The sequence below is a fragment of the Rhinatrema bivittatum genome, chromosome 1 (assembly GCF_901001135.1).
Source record: "Rhinatrema bivittatum chromosome 1, aRhiBiv1.1, whole genome shotgun sequence".
In the NCBI taxonomy this organism is placed as follows: Eukaryota; Metazoa; Chordata; class Amphibia; order Gymnophiona; family Rhinatrematidae; genus Rhinatrema; species Rhinatrema bivittatum.
Genome location: NC_042615.1, coordinates 695,603,689 through 695,624,991, shown reverse-complemented (window position 1 = coordinate 695,624,991; position 21,303 = coordinate 695,603,689). Strand labels below are relative to the sequence as shown.

The 21,303-nt window shown below is 45.6% G+C and overlaps 1 protein-coding gene across 1 annotated transcript in view; it reads left to right on the top strand.

Annotated features, from left to right (window-relative positions):
- AP3B1 (adaptor related protein complex 3 subunit beta 1) overlaps window positions 1-21,303 on the top strand; it is a 1,093,919-nt gene that overhangs the window by 648,856 nt on the left and 423,760 nt on the right. Inside the window, 1 exon segment of the mRNA XM_029575420.1 lies at window positions 12,465-12,618. Coding sequence (XP_029431280.1) covers window positions 12,465-12,618 — 154 coding nt within the window.

The following is a 21,303-nucleotide window of genomic DNA, read 5'->3' as shown; positions in this document are numbered from 1 at the left end:
TTTCGCGTGGTGCTGTAAACTTATCGAGCCTGCGATAATCCCTTCGCATCTTGCACTGAGAGAGAGAGAGACACTATCTTAAGGCCCTCATAGTAGTAAAGTATTTATCTCTCTATAGGAGGACCATCTAATAGGTTGAGGTGAGTTGTTGGTGGTGCTCTAGGGTTTAGGGGCTAGTTTCTCATGTAGAGTGAGATGTACAAACAGCACAGTGCACCTTGGTAAAAATGTAATGTCATTTGGAGTGAGGAATGTCTCACAAAGATGAAATTTGTACTATGTTCTCTCACCCTAGCTTGATGGACTCTATCACAGAGTACCATCAAGCTAGGGTGAGATAACATAGTAAGACTTTCCTCACTCCAGATGACATCAAATCTTCACCAAGGTATACTATGCTGTTCGTACATCTCACTCTACATGAGAAACTGGCCCCTAAACCCTAAAGCTCCACCAACACCTCACCTCGACCTATTAGATGGCCCTCCTATAGAGAGAGATTAGTTGCACACTGTGAGGCCCTCCCCAGAGGCGTGCACACTCTCTCCCTCTCCTCTCTTCTTCTCCCTTCCCCCCCCCCCCCCCTTCCCAAGCCCAGAAATGGCCAAAATGCAATTCTAAAAATTTATTGTCAATTGTGTTATGGCCATTTCGGGCAGATTGCACAGCCTAATGCCAGGAAAAAGGTGTAGTAATTCCTGCGTTAAAACCGAGTGATAGCATGCGTTATGCTACACACGGTGCAATATTGTCCCTCATTTTACTAAATCCTGCCCAAACTCCTCCCTGATCCTGCCCCTTCCAAAAATTAGCATTCGCGCCATGCGTTACTGTTCTTATCGCATGTGTTAATTCGTTATTGCGTGCATTAACGCCATAATGCATTTTGATGAATGACCCTATTTGTTCCTTAGAATTCTTTCTAGGATCCTCTTCTTTTCTCTCTACATTCGTTTTGGTATGCTGATTTCCTTCTACATTATTCAGTGCCATTTTAGATTCAACACTTTTTTTTATTGAGCATTAACATAACATCATGAAGCAGATTGCCCAGAGGGCTTGTACTCTTAACCCCCCTGGGTCATAAGAACATAAGAAATTGCCATGCTGGGTCAGACCAACGGTCCATCAAGCCTAGCATCCTGTTTCTAACAGAGGCCGAACCTGGCAATTACCCAAACACTAAGAAGATCCCATGCTACTGATGCAATTAATAGCAGTGGCTATTCCCTAAGGGGCGGATTTTAAATGCCCTGCGCACGCCGGCGCACCTATTTTGCATAGGCCGCCGGCACGCACAGAGCCCCGGGACGCGCGTAAGTCCCGGGGCTTTCTAAAAGGGGTGTGTCGGGGACACGTCTAAAATGACGCGGCGTTTCGGGGGCGTGACGCGGTATGGCGGGGCCGGGGGCGTGGTCAAGGCCCGGGGGCGTGATCAAGGCCTCCGGATCAGCCCCCGGGTCGGGTGATCGCGTGCCAGCAGCCCGCTGGCGCGCGTAGATTTACGTCTGCTTTTAGCAGGCGTAAATCATGAAACAAAGGTAAGGGGGGGGGGTTTAGATAGGGCCGGGGGGGTGGGTTAGGTAGGGGAAGGGAGGGGAAGGTGGGGGGAGGGCGAAGGAAAGTTCTCTCCGAGGCCGCTCTGAAATCGGAGCGGCCTCGGAGGGAACAGGCAGAGCGCGCTGGGCTCGGCGCGCGCTGGTTGCAAAAATGTGCACCCCCTTGTGCGCGCCGACCACTGAATCATCTATCCCTGCTACAATCTATTCAAAATTCAGCTACACAATTGATCTTCCTTCAATATCTTCATTGCTATGTAGCCCTCATCTTCATTGCTTGCCCTTCCACTTCAGCATAAAATTTAAACTTTAATATTCACTTGCAATTACATTAATTCTACAGCTCCATTTCTTCTCCACACTTATACCCTCCTTCTCTCTACCCCCCATACCTTTCCTCATGACTTTTATTCATAAGGCAAACTACTTTTATCTGTGACCTTCTACATAGCCATTGTTTGCTCCATGCTTTCCACCTTGCTGCACCATTCTACTGAAACAGCCTTCCAAACTTGGTGTGTCATGCTCCCTTTCCGGCCATATTCAAGTCCTGCCTAAAAAACAATCTTGTTGAGGTTCCTTTTGAATCTGAAACCCCAGCTCTTGCTGGTCATAACCATGTTTTCTTTAATAAATACATTTCTCTTTGTTTTATTTCTATGTCTTGACTAAATTATAAGCTTCCTAGAGCAAGGAACCTCTATGTGTATCTGTGCAGCATGCAGTCACCCGAATTTAAAGAGGCCCGCCCGCATAATATCCGGCGGTTACACGCGTGGCTGGGCTGTGCGTGCACCTAATGCATTTTAGAAATGGCCCGGCCGTATGCGTAACCAAAGTGCCGGGCTATGGAAAAGGGGCAGGTGGGGTCTGGGCGGGGAGGAGTGGGAATGAGGCTGGTACGCAGAACTTCAGATGAGGTAAGTTCGGAAATAAAACCACTTTCCCTACCGTTATTTAGGAGTGGGGGAGGAGAGTGGAAGAAGGAGGCATAGTAGGGAAGGGTATAGGAAAGTTCCCTCTGTCTGCTCCTTAATTGGAGCGGACTGGGAGGGAACTGGGCAAGGCCAACTTGTGTTGCCATGTGTTGTTTTTTAAAATTCCTCCCCCCTCTTGCGCGTACGGGTTCCGACTTGCGCCGGGAACCCCCGTGCATATGGACGCGCATGCGCTTGTTTGAAAATCGACACCAGTGTGTCTAGTGGTGCTAATTAAACAATAAGTGGTAGTAGTTGTGAGGATGAGTAAGCTATATATGATTGTAGGTGTAAGATATCTAGTGATGTACATGTTTAGCTTTCTTAAAAATCAATTTTAGCATAAATACAAGTTATACTGTAGCACAATTGAAAAAGGACACTTTAACATGAGACAATTTCTGGTTATTTGTGTGATCATGTATTTACGAAGGTTTACATATTTGAAGAATCAAGATCGTTATTTTGAAGCAAATAGAAGTCACATATTTGGCTCTGTATATAAAGATATAGTTTAGAATTTTCCAAGATTGAGATAAATGCTATCCAAATATCTTACCTATAGACAGATTTTGTGTGGGTGTGTTTTTGGTAGGCAGTGGAAATCTGCATGAAAATAATTATCAATACACGCGTAGAATTTTAGATAATGAGGATATAACTATTTTAAACAGTAAATATTTACTGTGCCTTCATATGGTCTAATTTTATAAGTTACAGAACTATTATAAGATTAGAGTATTTAATGGAGAACTGATCATGTATGTATTTTTTTTTTGTTAGAGATTCAGGTAGGCTATATAAATTGAGCTAATGAGCAAGCTTCTTGACCATTTAGAAGAAGGGTGCAGTGACCTGAGGTATAGCATCTGCACCATTCAATCTATATACAAAGCATGACTGTTATTGAGTAATTCAGATGCTATATCACAGGTCATTGCTCCTTCTTAGTAAACTTGAATATTATCCTGTGTATCTGGTACTATTTAAACTGAGACCAACAGAGAAATGCATTGATTTATAAAAGTCTGTTTTTAAGTACTTACAAACCCCCCCCCCCATTTTATTTAAAAATACATATTTAGTGCTGGTTGAATAAATATAGAATAATTGGTGGAAAAACTTGTAAAATGAAAAAATAGTTAAATTGAGAGTAATGATATTTATATATGACCAAGGTCAAATGATTTTTACAAGGCTATGAAGACTACTCAGTTTTATATATTAGGAGAGTGATTTTCTAAGGGATTTGTGTGGTATAGTAGGGTTTTACCTGCAAATATCTTCCTTTACAAAACTGCATAACAGAGATGTAAAATTACTCATATATGCTTTGTAGGTGCATATTTTTTAAGGGAGAGGCATTCCAGAGGTGAAGTCTGTGTGGGATTAGAATTTATGCGCATACTTTTTTTATTTTGAAAAGTATAAACATACATTCTCTCAGCAAAAGTATATGCATCAAATAGGTAGATTTGTATAAGCATAGTTTTGACTGGATAATTTTCAAGGCAGATTTATGCATGTAAATCTGCTTTGATAACGGGTGCAACTTATTCTCATATTTGCTGCTAACTTGCACGCAGTGTTACAAAATTCCTTCCTAGATGGTTAAGTACTTTTTTACTGTTTACTCTTTTGAAGGTTACTGTACAGCAGTTTTGAATTGTAGATATTTCAAAATATTTAACGTCTGCTTTTCAGTAATTTGTGATCTTTTCTGATAGTTCTTAATTTGTTTTTTTTCCCTGGAGGTTCTGCCTGTGTGTATTTAAATTTAAGGTACAGAGACTTACTGAAAATAAAAAAGGAAGATCTGGTCTAAAATGTAATACAATGATGTCAAATTCATGTTAACATTTTTAATAGTAATATGAGTTTATAACTGGTATAAAATGAGGAATTTTAAACTGTCAGCAAAAAGAATACTAGTGCATTGTTGGATATCATAATTTCTACATTTTTAGTATAAACCCATTATATAACAGGTTAAAATTGTTAACATTAATGAAAGTGTCATTCTGGGACATGATCTTAGACAGTTGCCAGTCTGGTTCACAGGTACCCATCATCTCGTATTTCCTTGCCAAGAATAAGTGCTAGCTTTTCTGAGTCTACTTGGTTAATAACCATTTATGGACTTTTCCTTCAGGAACTTGTCCACTCTCTTTGAACCCTACTATGTTAGTTGCCTTGATCACATTCTCTGGCAACAGGTGCTGTAGCTTGATTGTGTACTGAGTGACGACATATTTCCTCCAGTTTATTTTAACCCTTACACCATAAACCCATTGCCACAGATGTTTGTTTCTAAACTTCTAATATTCACGTTATTATGTTATCATGTTAATCCTGAGCAGTTTCTTTTTCTCGCTTTTCTTTTGTTATTTCTCTAGTTTTTATTCTCTGCATTCCCATCCCCCTCCCTGCTTTAATGTCATTTCTACCTTCAGTTTGATGTAAACCGATATGATGTACCCACTAATATTGGTATAAAAAAGCTTCTAAATAAATAAACTGTCAGTTGCTAGTTTCATGGAGTGTCCCATAGTCCTAGAGTTGTTTGAAAGGGTAAATAACCATTCTGTATTTTCCCATTCCACCCAACTCATGATTTTATAAACCTCAGTCATCCCCCCCCCTATCAGTCGTTTCTTCTTCTAGCTTAAGAGCCCTAATCTGTTTAGCCTTTCTCCATAAGGGAGTTTTCCCATCCCCTTTATTGTTTTTGTCACTCTTCTCTGTACCTTTTCTATGTCTGTTATATCTTTGAGATATTTCAAAACAGCTGACAAATAGAATAACATCCAATAAATTAAAACTCATATAGATTTTCCAAATACCAGTCAAATATTTCAAAATAGCAGACACAAACCCCACTCAATACATAAAATGGATTTTAAAAAATACCCTGCTGTCCATACCTGGGATCTTGATTTCCAGATGCCCTGAGACAGTTGTGGATTATTAGGGTAGAGGAGAGGGATTGTTCACAATATTTCTTCTTTATCTCCTTTATCTCATATACATATACATGGTCAGTCACAGAACATTCTCTCTCTTTCTCTCTCTCACACACTCATAGTCACTTCCTTCTCATCAGAAACGGCAGCCTCCTTCATCTCCTGTGGTAGATGGGACTCTTCATCTTTCTTGGAGCTGCGGGGGCTCATGCTGATCTGTTTCCTGCATGGGGGAGCGGGGCCATGCTGCTGCTGCTACTGCTTCTGTTCCTCCTCCTCTTGAATGCTGCCTGGGGCTGCTGATGCCTCTTCCTTCGATAGGAGAAAGAACAGCATGTCCCCTGTTTCTGGTTGCAACTGCATGGCCTCTCCTTCCTCCCACCCACATGGATCCAAACTTTTCTAGACTGTGTGGGCAGGAAGGAGGACAGCCATGCCTTCACCGCCCCCAGACTGGTGGCACTCTAGGTGGCCGCCTAATCTGCGTAGTGCTTCCACCAGCTCTGCCCTCTATATTCTGTCTCTTCTCCTAGGACAAGCAGGATGGTAGTCCTCACACATGGGTGACATCATCAGATGGTGCCTCGCACGGAAAGCTTTTGTCAAAATTTCTAGAAACTTTGGCTGGCACATTGAGCATGCTCAGCATGTCACTATCCCTGCATCCACACGGGGTCTCTCTCCAGTCCTTTCTTTACCACGGAGCTTTCATCTCGTGGAGGTGGAGCTCGTGCCTTTTTCGGAAAAAGATTTTTCTTTGCGATATTTGTGTACTTTTTTTTTCCTACGCTAGATCTCACTCTGGTTCCCATCTGGTTCTTCTCAGTCGGTGAATTTTTTTGCTTCTCCCATATCTGCCAGTAGTCATGCCCTTGCAGTCTCTGTACACCTCATGGCTGCCTCGTGTTTTTGCCGATATCCCCAGTGCCCCCGGACAATGTCCCTAATGGATTCACTTGAAGTGTGTTTACTCTTACTGGGAGCGTCGCACGATGTCCTCGGCTGCGAATTGTGTGCTCAGATGACCTCGAAGGGCCATCGGGCTAGGTGGGACAAAATGGAGAAAGTTTTTGACTTGGACAAGTCTGAGCCCTCTACTCCGACATCGGTGCTGTCGATACCCAAGGATCGAGGGGAACCAATCACGCTCGAGCCCTCAGTTACCACCCCTCCCCTGAAGCCCTCAGGGCATGCGGGCTCCGGGGATTGGCCAATCTTGGTCTCCTTGAAGTCCCAGACTTCGGGATAGTTGTCTTCATCCTCGGCACCGGGGAAAGACTGGGCCGAGCACCGTGGAAGATCCCGCAAACATCGGCACCAGTTCCCATCTGTGCATGGGACCGGGCATGTGAAGACCATGGCGCTTGTCGCCCTGCCGCCTAAGCAGCCTCGACACGAGGAGGCTCCATCCTCCCTCAATATCGGTGGTCCTGGGCCATTCGTGCTGGTTCTGGTGCCGGACACCGACCCTCCTCGGAGCTCCGAGGAGGAGCTGGGCCTAACCCTCCCCTATCAGCCTTCCCTCTCATCAGACGCATTCAAGGCGGAGCTGAAATGTCGGATGCGTCTGGCAGTGGATCGTGCTCTGCGTGATCAGGAGCCAGTGCCCCAGCCACCCTTACTGGTACTTCCCCGATTCCAGTGCCCTCGCTGATGCCGACAGCGGTGACTGGGCTGGGAACCGTTGCTGGATAGCCTCGATATCCTCCTCTGTGTCCTCCCAATGCAGTTGATGCCTGCACCTTGAGATCCCTCAGTGACCTGCCGGGCACCGAAGCACAAGGCATCTGAGTTATTCCTCGTAGGGGATTCCTTGGGATATGAGGGCCTATCAGTGCCCTCCTCACCTCGAGGTCCCTCGGCATCAAGTCCGGTGCTCCTTAAGCCAGGGCCCAGCCCTTTGGGGCCTGCAGTCCCCCCAAGCCTTCCGGTACTTGTGCCCAGGGATATGCCCGGGGCTCCACGACCCTCCTCTTAGTGGTCTCGAAGAGCCTGAGGGGCCCTTACGACCTCTGGGTTTAAGATTCCTCCGATGCCTTGTCGATGGACTCTGATGACCTTCCTCAGATCCTTCCCCTTTGGAGGAACGCCGGCGTTCTCCACAGGAGGATTTGACCTTCGCTGGGTTCATACGCGCAATGGCCGAGGCTATTCCCTTCCAGCTTATGACAGCCGAGGATGCCCTCCATAAAATGCTTGAGATCCTGCAGTTCGTCGACACCCCAAAGGAGGTTGTGGCAGTGCCAGTGCATGAGATTTTCCAGGAACTGCTCCTCTAGCTCTGGGAACACCCCCCCTCTCCATCACCCCGGTTAATCGGAAGGCCGAAGTGATGTACCTCATGCAACAGGCTGTGGGCTTCAAAAAGCGCCAGCTCCCCTACCAGTTGATGGTGGTTGAGTCTGTGCTCAAGAAGACGAAACGATCAAAAACCCGTGCATCAGCCCCTTCGGGTAAGGGCAACTGAGCATGGGCTGCCATGGGTAGGAGTGTGTATCAGGGTTGCATGTTGGTGGCCTGGAAGAAAGTCTAGGAGGTAGGGGATGGCCTGGCGCAACAGCCTCAGAAGGCCCTTATGGCATTTGTCCAGCAGGACCTTGAATGTGGTAAGCATGAGGTGCATGCTACCTACGAAGTCTTCGAGACGGTGGGGGGTGTAGCAGTAGGGGGCATTTCTGCCCGCCTTCTGACCTGGCTTCGGACTTTGGACCTTTGTCCTAAGGTACAGGCCCGGCTAGCTTACTTGCCTTGAACCGGCGATAATCCTTTTGGTGACAAGGTCAAGGAGGCAGTTGCATACCTGAAGGACCACCATGAGACCCTTCAGCACTTGTCTGCCAGCGCCTCAGCCTCACTGTCATCTTCCAAGAGGTCATCCTGGACAGGGCCGAAGAAGCCTTTCTATAGGCCAAGGATGTATTTCTCTCCGGTCCCCCTGCTCCAGACCACAGAGAGTGAGCACCAGGGGTAGATCCCTGCCCACAACCAGCCCCCCAGGCCAGTCCCGCTATGGTGTTTTGACTGGCAGCAAGGGAGCGTATGCCAATCGTCTCTCCTGGTGCCCGGGGCCCCATTGGTCGGGGGCCAGCTCCGCTTTTTCACGGACTGGTGGCTGGCGGTGACATCAGATCAGTGGGTCTTGTCTGTCATCCGGCGTGCCTATGGGCTGAATCTCGTGGAGACTCCACCAGATTTTCCCCCGAGCACACAGTGGAGTTCCATCTTGCATCCAGAACTGCTTCGAGAGGAGCTCTTGGCCCTTCTAACTGCCAGAGCAGTGGAACCTGTTCCTCAGGAGCCAGCAGGGTTGGGGGGTTTACTCCCGTCAATTCCTGATTCCAAAGAAAATAGAGGCCTCAGTCCCATTCTGGATTTGCAGGCCTTGAACAGATTCCTAAAAAAGGAAAAATTCAAGATGGTATTCTTGGGCACCATAATTCCCCTGTTAAACAAGGGGGACTGGCTTTGCTCCCTTGATCTAAAGGACACGTATGCCCACATCACAATCCTCCCAAGTCACAGGAGATACCTTCGCTTTGTGGTGGGGCTCCAGCATTTTCAGTACCATATGCTTCCATTCGGCTTCACCTCTGTGCTGCAGGTTTTCAAAAAATGCCTAATCGTGGTGAGGCTTACCTGCGGCAGCTAGGAGTCCAGGTGTTTCCATATTTGGATGACTGGCTGGTTCAGAGCTACCCGAAGTCAAATCTTTGCCCATCGTTACAGCTGGCTTTCATTGGGGCCATGCCGGATGTGACACAAGAAAAAGCCTTCCTGCCATGCCACAGGGTGCATACCTTGCCTTCCCTGGAGGGGGAGATTCAACAGAGCTGGCTAGTTTCTGCACAGTGTATGTTGTAGCTTCTAGGGCACATGGCCACGACTGTGCCATTTCACTAGCTTTACCCGACTACATATGCGCAGAGCCCAGTGTACCCTGCGCTCCCAGTGGTGACAGGCCACCCAGGGCCTTCAGATCCACATCCAGGTGCCCCCTCTCACTCAGGTCCTCCCTGACTTGGTGGACATCTCCCCTCAACCTGGAGCAGGGTGTTCCCTACCAAGCACCCTTGCTTCAGGTTGTCCTTACCACGGATATGTCCACTTGGGGTGGGGAGCCTACGTCAATGGCCTACGCACCCAGGGCTTCTGGACTGTGCAGGAGACGCAATTTCAGATAAATCTCTTGGACTCTGGTGCAGGGGATGTTTCTCCAGGCTGTGTACTTGGCCAGCGTGGAGAACACCCTAGCAGACCGGCTGAATCGCATCTTCCAGCCCCACGAGTGGTCCCTGAAACAGGAGGTAGCAGACTCTCTGGGGGACTCTGGAAATGGACCTATTCACCCCCCCCCCCCCCCCCAGCAATGCGAAGGATCCCTGGTTCTGCTCTCTGTTCAGGTTGGATGGCGAGCCACCCATGGACACCTTTGCCATCCATTTGGGGGTGGGCCTCCTGTATGCCTATCCTCCTCTTCCATTCATGATGAAGACTCTTGAAGCTTCGCCAGGACCAGAGGTCCATGAACTTGTTGCCCCGTGTTGGCCGAGGCAAGTTTGGTTCCCGCTTCTGCGGAACCCGATCCATTTGTGTTTGGCCCCGGACCTTCTCTCCCAAGATCAGGGCAGGCTACAACATCCCAGCCTCCATGCCCTGTCTCTCAGGGCATGGATGCTGAAAGGTTGATCTAACAACAGAAAGTGGAGGACGATCTCGTTCTGCAGATAGCAACAGATTCGCCCTAATACTTGGATGCATCAGGGGCTTATGAAATAAAATCAGTGTGAAGGAAAATCAAAGACAGTGCGCTCCAATCTAGACTCGAATGGTTGATATGTGTAGCTTGGCGGCAAATCCGTTTGATGAATCTTTCGGCATCCAGTTGGTATTGATGTGTGAAGAATTATGATAAGTAGCACTATACGAGCATCTAGGATTTGCATTAGGACGAAACTCAGTCTGAGTCAGGCAAGGGCAATTTATGTTGAAAGGTTGATCTTGCAACCCCTGGACCTTTCGGAAGGCTTAGCCCGGGTCTTGGTGGCTTCACGAAAGCCTTCCACCAGGAAGTCTTGTGCCTTAAAATGGAAGAGGTTCGCCATCTGGTGTGAGCAGAAGGGCCTTGATCCCTTCTCTTGCCCTGTCCAGCAACTCCTCGACTATTTACTGCACCTCTCGGACGCAGGGCTTAAGACCAACTCCGTTCGGGTGCACCTCAGTGCCATAGGAGCTTATCACCAGGAGGTGGACAGTTCGCCCATCTCGGTGTAGTCTATTATAGGGCGGTTCATGTGGGGGCTGCTTCAGCTGTGGCCTCCACTATGGGCCCCTGCAATTTCTTGGGACATGAGCATGGTGCTGACCTAGCTGATGAAGCCGCCATTTGAGCTTGAGCGCTCTCAAGCATTTGACATGGAAGGTCATCTTCTTGATAGTGCTCACGTCTGTGTGCAGGGTCAGTGATTTGCATGGCTTGGTGACATATCTACCCTATACAAGGTCCTTCCATGACAGGGTGGTTCTGCGCACATACCCTAAGTTCCTAACGAAGGTGGTTACAGATTTCCATCTTAACCAATCTGTAGTCCTACCTGTCTTCCTCCCCCAGCCTCATACCAGCCCAGGAGAGAGGACGCTGCACATGCTGGATTGTAAGAGGGTCTTGGCCTTCTACCTGGACCATACAGCGGGCTACAGGCTGTCCACCCAGCTGTTGCTCGTTTAACCCCAGCAGGCTGGGTAGGGCTGTTATGAAGCAGACTTTTTTTCACCTTGCTAGCGGACTACAGCTCTTTGTGCTATGAACAGGCGGAACTGCAACTGGAGAGCAACACCACAGCGCGCACTGTAAGTGCCGTGGGAGGCATCTGTGGATCACCCACATGCAGTTCCTAAGAAAGAGATCTGCAGGGCTGCGAAATGGGAAGATCTCCACATTTTCGCTGCGCACTATTGTTTGCACAGTGATGGCCGGCAAGATAGCAGATTCGGCCAATCTGTCCTGAGAAATCTTTTAGCTGTGAACCCAACTCTTCCAATTGTAGGCCCCTGTTTTTAGTTCAGGCTATCCCGCTGTTACTAACAGCACCTCTGTTGTGCCCATTGGCACCTGGTTTGGTGTCTGTTGGTCCCACTGGTTTGGGTCCAGCCTGTAGCTAGGGATCCACCCATGTCTGAGGACTACCATCCTGCTTGTCCTAGGAGAATGCAAAGTTACTTAACTGTAACAGGTGTTCTCCTAGGACAGCAGAATGTTAGTCCTCATGAAACCTGCCCACCACCCCACAGAGTTGGGTTTCTCCTGGTTGGTTTATTCTTTTATTTTCTTGTATCTATGTAAACGACTGGAGAGAGACCCCGTGTGGATGCAGGGATAGTGGCATGCTGGGCTTTCTCAGTGTGCCAGCAAACGTTTCTAGAAACTTTGACAGAAGTTTTCTGTGCCGGGCTCCATCTGATGTCACACGTGTGTGAGGACTAACATCCTGCTGTACGAGGAGAGCACCTCTTATAGGTAAGTAGCTTTGCTTTATCCAGTTACCAGTGTATAATAGAACATTGCCTCCTTATCCCATAACCTCCCAGTTTCTTGAGGAGTGTCTCATGAGGAATTTTGTCAAATGTCTTCTGAAAATCCAAATACACTAAATCAGTTGGCTCACTTTTATCTGCATACTTATTTACATCCTCATAAAGAAAATCTAGAAAACTGGTAAGGCACAACTTCCTTCTGAGAAAACCATGTTGAGACTCCCTTAATAAACTATGTCTATTTATGTGGTCACTGTTTTGTTTTTAGAAACACATGTGTTATTTTATGTAGTAAAATAAATTTAAAAAGATAGTTTTGATAATTCCCTGTTTTTCTTTCTCTTATATACACACACATGCATATACAAGTACACACTTGCTTCTGATATTTAACATGAAATATTTAAGTAAAAGATGCACTGATTTTGTTTCAGAAAATGAATCTGATAATGAAAGTGATGAAGAGAGTGAGGAGGAGGAAGGCAGCACTGTGGAGAGTGATGCCAGTTCTTCAAGTGAAGAGGAGAGTGATAGTGAACTGGAAAAGAAAAAGAAAACAAAGAAAAAATCCAAAGCCATTGAAGAGAGGTATTCTATTATGTTCCTTGCCCCATCCCCTCATTCTTCACCAGAAGGAATACTTGTCTTCTATAATTAAAGTTAACAAAGATATGTATTATTAATTTCTTCAAAAAGCTCAAAAGGGGAAAATGTATTAAAATTATTCCTTAGGAATTTTTTTTAAATAGTTTGTTTTGTCAAATTCGGGATCTGACTTTGCTTTCTTCAGGTAATTTTTTTAAACCTTGTATTGTTCATTCCTAACTTTCTGAAATTTTGTCTAACCTTGAGAGGCTAAGGAAGTACTCAAGCAGTAGTCTGAAACACTTAATTACCTTTTGCAGCAATTTTGCTGAGGACTAAAATTAAATCCTTCACCACTTTGCCATTATATATCTGAGACAATTGATTTTTCTAAATAATGTTATGTTAAAAGATTATGATCTAAATATTGAAGGCAAAGGCTGTGAAGGGAAACGGTCATAAGATATTTAAGTGTTAGCGCTTTTTAAGATTGCCCATTATCAGCAGCATTATCATGTATTAAAGTATCATTAAAATTTTGAGTAATTAGGGCTAATACCTTGGATTGTATTAAATCTGTTTCCTCTAGTTTTGTCAGCAAGTGGCCTCTGCAGACATGATCGCCCTTTACCCTGTAGCCTGCTGCCAGCTTATTTGATGAGTTTGCAGCTCAGCTCAGTCGTGGCTGACAGCGCTGATTGGGGTGCAGTACGCACTCTGCTCCTTTTATTACAGACAGTAATTAAAGCAGCTCGCCCTGCCACTTCCATAACAAACATAGCATAATGCCCTAATTATGACTTTATTAATTTAAGTCAGGATTTAATGATTTTAAAAGTGATTTATATTGTTTTTCTTGTTCAGAACAAATGAAATCTGTAGGATAAATTAATACAGGCTTTTCATCATTGCAAAGTTAAAAAGCTAGTTACCAGTAAATTCTATTCATTAGATTAACATCTGAAACTCAGAGCAGTTAGATAAACAGTAATTATCCATCAAAATAGAGCAATGCATAATAAAATAATACTTTTACCTTGAAAACATTGCCATAGAACTAGATGTAAAGTGAGTTTAACACAATAGAGCATGTAACCTGTGTGTTGTGGTCAAAATCTCTTAAATATTTAATATTCAGTCATTGCTTAGAGAAATAAAAGCCATATTCTACTTAAATAAAAAAAAAGTTTAGGACACAGGTTAAGTACAACAATTTCTAGGCTTCAGTAAAAATGGATTTGATTGCAAAGAAATGTATGGGGCAGGAGGAGAGGTTTGTTACCAATAGGAAAATGAAGGTAAAGTCGTAAACCTGATACAAGATTAATCCCTGGTAAGTGCTTGAACAATTATTGAGCATGGGTTTGGCCCATTGTTGTTTTGTGGTGTTTTAATCAGGATTAAGTAACTTTGCATGTTATTATTTGTACAGTTGTGTGCAGTTTAGGCACACCTGATCAAATTGTATGTTTCAGTGAATGTGTAAATGAACAACAGCTGACACACTCTCTACATGGTATAAAGTTAAACATGACAGCTTAATGCAAAATTACTATATGCTTATTTTAGCAGATTGACAAGAAGTGATAACTAGGGCATGAGCAAATTTTCATACCTTTCCAGTTGATTCATTATTCCTTTTTTAAAAATGTTAACTTAAAAAATTGATTGGCTCATTAAGCCTTCACTTAGGTGAAGACAATTCCGTAGTTGAACAAATGCTCTGACACTTCTGATCTCTTGAGTCATGATTGTTTTGGACTATTTTCAGTAGCCAAGGACTTTTCCAAGCAGGAGATGGCTATCAAAAGCTCTCCAAATGCTTTCAGCTAGCAATTTCAACAGTCAGAAACATTATTAAGAAATGGAAATTATATTGTACTGGTGAAGGCAAGATCTAGAAGAACCAGAAAAAAATCTGAGCGCACTGCCTGAAAACTGGTCAGATCACTGTAAATGACTTGCTGAAAAATTTAGCTGACACTGGAGTAATTGTCCACAGCACAGCATTATGTACATAACAATGATCTGCATAGAAGAGTTGTCAGAAGAATTAACATTATCCTGCTGCACTTTAACTTTAATCTTAGCCGGCTATCTTCAAAGAATATAGCTGATTAAGTAGAGATCCCAAAATTTAAAAAAAACAAACAAACAAAAAAACTAGGACGTCTGCAGGCCCGATTTCTACCCCCCCACCATTTCAGTGAAACAAATGTTGCCCCTGCTGGCCGATTTCCCCCTTTCCCAAGTTCCCAAAAATATGCCAAAAACATAGCGAGCCTAGACCCAAAAGGCCTTTACTTCCCCACCAAATTAGCAAAATATAATTTTTTTAATAATTTTTTTATTTATGAAGACAGAGTACAGCATTCAATAATACAAGCATAGAAACAATAACATGCTGGTACAGAACAAGAAACTATCAGTACAATACAACGTTTCCATTATGAACCTCAAAATGCGCACCCCGTCTACATTCCCGTTTCCTTGTTATCTGCTTCCCCTCCTCCCTAGCCCTCCCTCCCCCCCCCCCCCCACCCGCCCCTATACGCGAATCAATAGTAGGTAGAGTAGTGCAGGGTGTAATTAAAGCTCAACCATGACAGATTAGATTGTAGTAGACCTCTAACAACATGCAAAGCCTCTGCTGCAATCCCTGACGCAACACTTTAATAGCATGATGTAGAAATGCAGAAATGTAGAGATAGCGGCCTCAATCGCTAGACGTTTGGCGCAACCAATCCATGAGAGGCCGAAGCATAAGAAGGGTAACCTGGGATCGGGCAGTACTCATAGCTATATCCCGGAGTGTCGTACCCAGGCGTGTCAACCTAGTTCTTACATTCCCAATAGTAGGCATCTGATCAGATCTCCAATAAAGGGCCAATTCGCTACGGGCAACGATTATAATAAGGTGTACCAATTTCTGTTGACAAGGTGGTAAATCAAGAGGGACATTCAATAACGCCGTATTGGGGGTGAGAATGACCGTTAGGCCTGAAATTTGAGAAATGAGTTGAGTAATGTCATGCCAAAACATAGTAACTTTTGAGCAAGACCACCACATATGAAAGAATGTGCCCACCTGACCACAACCCTTCCAACATCGAAAGTCGTGAGATGAATTAAACTTATGTAGACGTTCAGGCGTATAATACCAGCGTAGCAGAATTTTATAACTATTCTCAGCAAGGCTGGAAAAGGCTGAACTTTTTTTGGTGTGGAGAAATATAGAATCCCATTGATCTTCTGAAAATATGACACCCAAATCCATCTCCCAGGCCGTCATATATGCGGGTTTAATTAAAGGATCTTTATTGAGAAAGTTATAGACTTGAGATATCGCACCCCGCATTGTGTCTGCTTGAGCACACCAGTGTTCTATTTGGGTTTTCCCTAACTTGAGGTCAGTCCCAATGCTTTCTGCTCCGACACGGAGCTGTAAATATGTGAAAGTGTCCTGAGGAGTAAGGTGATACTTATCCAAGATTTGAGGGAAGGCAAGTATTGAGTCCCCCCCCCCCACAGGTGACCAAAGCTCTGAACACCCTTGGCCTCCCACCCGTTAAGAAACCGATGTGAACGGCCCTCAGGGAATTTCAAATTAGTGCGAATAAAGGTGCTGTGAAAGTATCTCCTAGTGCCTGTTAGTTGCACTCTCCATTTCTCCCAAAGCCGCAAAGTCGTGGCGGTCGTAGGGGGGAACCTATGTACTGGTAACCAGGTACTTTTGGGCTGCCAAATCAAGGATGATAAGGGCATGTCCCCTACAATGTCTTGCTCGATGGTCACACACTGTTTTTGTTCCCGATGCCGATTCCAATCTAATATCGCCCGAAACTGAGCCGCCATAAAATACCATCTAACATTGGGTACCCCTAGCCCTCCTCTAAGCTTCGGCCTATGCATAACTGCCTGCGCTATCTGCGGCGGGCGTTTCCTCCAAATATAGGAGAAGATTTTCTCTTAATGATTGAGGAAGGAATTTCAATAGGAATTTCAATAGGTAGGGCCTGGAAAAGATAGCCCAACCGGGGAAGGACATTCATCTTTACCGATGAAATTCTACCAAACCAAGTCACAGTGCTGACCATCGATCCAGATCGGTAAAAACTTTTTTCATGAGCGAAGGGTAATTCAGCTGGAAAAGTTCTTGAGGATCTTTGCTGATATAAACCCCTAGGTACTTTATCTTCCTACTCGCCCACTTGAAGGAAAAGGAAGATTTTAAAGTAGCCAAGTCGGCAGCAGGGAGACATACGTTCAACAACTCGGATTTATCCACGTTCAGTGTGAAGCCTGAAACTTTCCCAAATTCCTGCAAGGCATGTAATGTCGCCTGCAGTGATGTAAAGGGATTTGTCAAAGTAAATAGAATGTCGTCAGCGAACATAGACATTTTGTATTCCCGGTCTCCAATAGTTATGCCTTGAACCTGTGTAGTGGCTCTGATAGTGAGGGCCAAGGGCTCTAAAAACAGTGCAAAGAGTAACGGGGACAGGGGGCAACCCTGCCTCGTCCCTCGTGCTATAGAGAACGTCTCTGAGTATGTCCCATTCACCTTCACCCTTGCCCCTGGCTGGTTGTACAACTGCTGTAGCCAATTGAGAAAATGGGGACCGAAATTCATCTCTTGTAAGATATGAAACAAAAATGGCCAGTGCACCATATCGAATGCCTTCTCGGCGTCTACCGATAGAAGTACCGCCGGAACAGACTGTGCTTTAACCCACCACAACAAATCCACTATCTTACGGGTGTTATCGGCGGCCATCCTGCCAGGGATAAACCCTGTCTGATCCGTATGAATCAGGCGCACCATGAGGGTGTTCAGGCGAGATGCCAAAATTTTTGCCAGCAATTTAAGGTCAAGATTGATGAGAGAGATGGGTCTATAAGACCCGCATAAGGTTAGGTCTCAGCCCGGTTTACCCAAGATAGTGATTCCTGCCACATTCGCCTCAGGCCTCAAGGCGCCCCCCTCTCTCAAAGAATTAAATAAGGCATTTAAGGGTGCCACCAGAACAGGCGCCATCTTTTTATAATATTGTGGGGTAAATCCATCAAGGCCAGGGGCCTTATTGGCTTTAAGATCCTTAATGGCCTGTAGAATTTCTGGGGAGGTAATCTCCCTGTCCATGTATAACTTTTCCTCCTCAGTCAACTTGGGCAAAGATACTTTGTCAACATACTGGCGTATCTGCTCAAGAGAGATAGCTGGATTAGCCGAATATAGTAGTCTATAAAATTGCTGGAATCTACTACGGATATCAGGGGGGGATGTCAGCAGAGTACCATCTGTGTCTTGGATTCCTATAATCTGTGTTTTGCAATAGTTTTTGCTTTAAATATCGAGTTAGTAAGCGGCCTGAGCGATTACCCCATTCAAATTTTTCTTTCGTAATCCTAGCCAATGTCGCAGCTATCTCTGCATCCGCCAACCCCTGCAACTCTTGGCGAAGCTCCCCAAGGCGAGCATATATTTTCTTGGACAAAGTTAACTTATGGCGTGCCGTTAAAGTAGCTATTTCACTTATCAAGGTCTCTCGTGCCCGCAGGCGCTGCCTCTTGAGAAAAGCACCTCTAGCAATTAATTGACCCCGAACCACTGCTTTCATGCATTCCCACAATAAAGCAGGGTCCCCTTCATTTGAGGTAAGGTAATCTGTGACATTCTTTTGAAGCTGCGTACAGTATGCCTCATCTTGGATAAGGGTATCATTTAATTTCCAGGGGCGAAAGCCACCTGCCTTCTCCTCAAGATTTAAGTTTAGTACTATGGGGGCATGATCGGACCAAGTAATATCATGAATACAAGACTCTGAGACGCGTCCCATCAACATTTTATCTAACAGAAAATAATCAATGCGTGAATATGAGTGATGTGGGGCTGAAAAAAGGTAAAGTTCTTAACCTCCGGGTGGCCTTGTCGCCACACATCAATCAAATTCCATTTTTTCATAAGCGCAAGGAGCTTCCGTCTATGAGCCCCTGTCCCCGAATTGCCCCCCCCTGTATTATCAATGTGTGGGTTCAGGGTTAGATTAAAGTCTCCCAATAGAATCAAATTACCTTCCCCCTCCTTTGAAAGTAATTGGTCAAGTTGAGCATAAAACACTTTTTGATCCGAATTTGGGGCGTACACATTTACCAATGTATATAACACACCCTGAAATTCAAATTTGACTAGCAAAAAGCGGCCTCCAGGGTCTTCCACATGATGTTTGATTATGTAGTCATGACCCTTTTTAAAGAGTATACACACTCCCGTATACTTGCTATGTTTATGTGCCGCAGCAAAAAAACTATAGGCCCAATCCGGCCATGCTAGAAGGTGTTCATAGCGCCTCTTTAAGTGTGTTTCTTGTAGGCAGATAATAGCAGCCGTATGATTCTGTAAGTCCTGCTTCAACAGCTGCCGTTTACGTGGAATATTGAGGCCTTTAGTATTTAAGGAAAGAATATTAAGCGCCATCCCTCATGGTGTTATGGTGTTCCCACGCTTCCCTTTAAGGGGCATTGGCGAATCATCTATCAGGTCAAGTTGTATACAAGCTAATCTCCCACCTACCAGTGTACTAATTTGGCGACTACCCCCTCTCCACCCCGTCCCTTCCCCCCCCCCTCCCCTCCACCCCTTCCTCCCCCCTCCCCTCCACCCCTTCCCGAGCCCCCCTTTGCCCTTTCCATGGAATCATGGTCCCCCACCAAAGGTACGGAGAGCCGGTGTGCCCCTCAACCACAGATCAAGACACCCCAGTAGCCAAGCGCATAACCCCTCGGTCCCCCCCCCCCCCCCCCCCCAGCCTTGCTCCCTCGTAGCTCTGAATAACACAAACTTCAACATTAGGTTAACGCAGGTAGAAAACTATGAACAACACATATACTTTAACTGATTTGCCTGGTAAGCATGAGATAGGTTTGGCCGTTGCCAAAAAGCTGCAAGCATGCCTGTGCTGACACACAGGTGTCACCATTTAGTTCAGCCCTGCCCGTCCATGCCGGATTGCTCCTTGGGACCAATGTTCCTCCGCAAGCGCCGTCCTCCCTGTCCGACCCGCTGCCATTTCGGAGGTTCAGCGCGCTCCCGCGCCACAGTCGATGCCGGCAATTGAACGCTGAGACCGGCGGCTGACAAGATGGCCGCTGCTTCTCCCGGAGTATACACCCGAGACGTCACACCTTCGATAGTCATAGCCAGTCCGGTTGGAAAAAGCCATCGATATCTGGCCTTTGCTTGCCGGAGAACGGATGTTATTTCCTTGTATTCATACTGTCGCTTGAGAGTCCCGGGGGAGAGATCAGCATAAACAGCTATAGAGTGCCCCTCCCAGTCCCAGGTTTGTTTGTTTGCGCGCTGCTGTAAGAATTTTCTCTTTGATAGGGAATCTGAGAAAACAGGCGATGAGATCACGAGGTTGGTTCGTCGGTCGCAGTCCCTGAATCCGGTGTGCCCGTTCAATCTCTATCTGCGCTGCTTCTATCGCCGGTTCCCCCTCCTGGACCTGGCTCAAGAAAAAAACACTGATCCGTTGCATGACCGCATGGCAATCCCGGTAGGCCTCAGTGTCGGGGACTCCACGAACTCTCAGATTGCACCGACGATTGCGGTTCTCAAGATCCTCTAGCTTAAGCAACATATCGGTGTTGTTTTTGTCGAGGTCCACGCATTTCGATTGTATTTTATCAAGTTTATCAGAATGCACTTCTAGCCGAAGATCACATTCGTCCACTCTCCGGCCTATCTCCACCATCTCCTCTCGGAGTTCTGCAAATTTTTCCAGCATCTCTCTCTTATGTGCTTTAAGGTCCCGCCGAATATCGCTAAACCACTGGCGGAATTCATCCCGCGTGGGCATTGGCGGCTGCGGGTGTAGCTCGTCTTCTGCTGATTGTTCCCCATCCGACTCAGGGGGATCCACCGGCTCAGCTTCCTCTGCATCTTTTGGGCCGGCTCGAGCCCCTGTACTCTTACTGTAAGAATACTGGCTCAAATCTGTGCCTTTTCTTTTCGCTGCCATTACTGCTATCCCTCCGAGAGTCGAATGCTGCGAAGTTTGTCGTGGCTGGGGGGTGATGGATACCGATTCACTTAATAACTATATTTTGGCTCGCTGGAGCTCAGAATCAAGCTGCCATCTTGATCGGTGACGTCACCGCCCTCCAGCAAAATATAATTTTAAGGTAGGTCACCTTCCCACTCCCCACCATAAACCCAATCTGAACTTTCCCGCCCACCCTCAAAACCTTTTACTACCATTAGAAGCTTGGGACATTTCTTAATAATGTTTCTGACTGTTGAAGTTGCTATCTGAAAGCATTTGGAGAGCTTTTGATAGCCATCTCTGACATGTCCAGAATTGCTTTGATATGATTTGGTTTACCAGGTCAGAAGGGAGGGGCTTCTGGAGTGGGCATATCTTAAAATTAGGTTTTGCAAATTTGGGCCTATAGGTCTACTACAGTTTTCCATATTTTTTTTGGGGGGGGGGGGGCTTGGGGATTGGCTGGCAAGGGGGCAGCATTTGGATTTGAAGGCAATTTGATAAGGTTAATGTTATTTGGGAACACTATCCCAAATAACTTTAACCTTGCTCATGACTATGTCTACACTTGGCCAAATAACTTATTTGGCTATGACAATTGCACCCTGAAATGCCTACAAGTTATCAGGATAAAATTTAT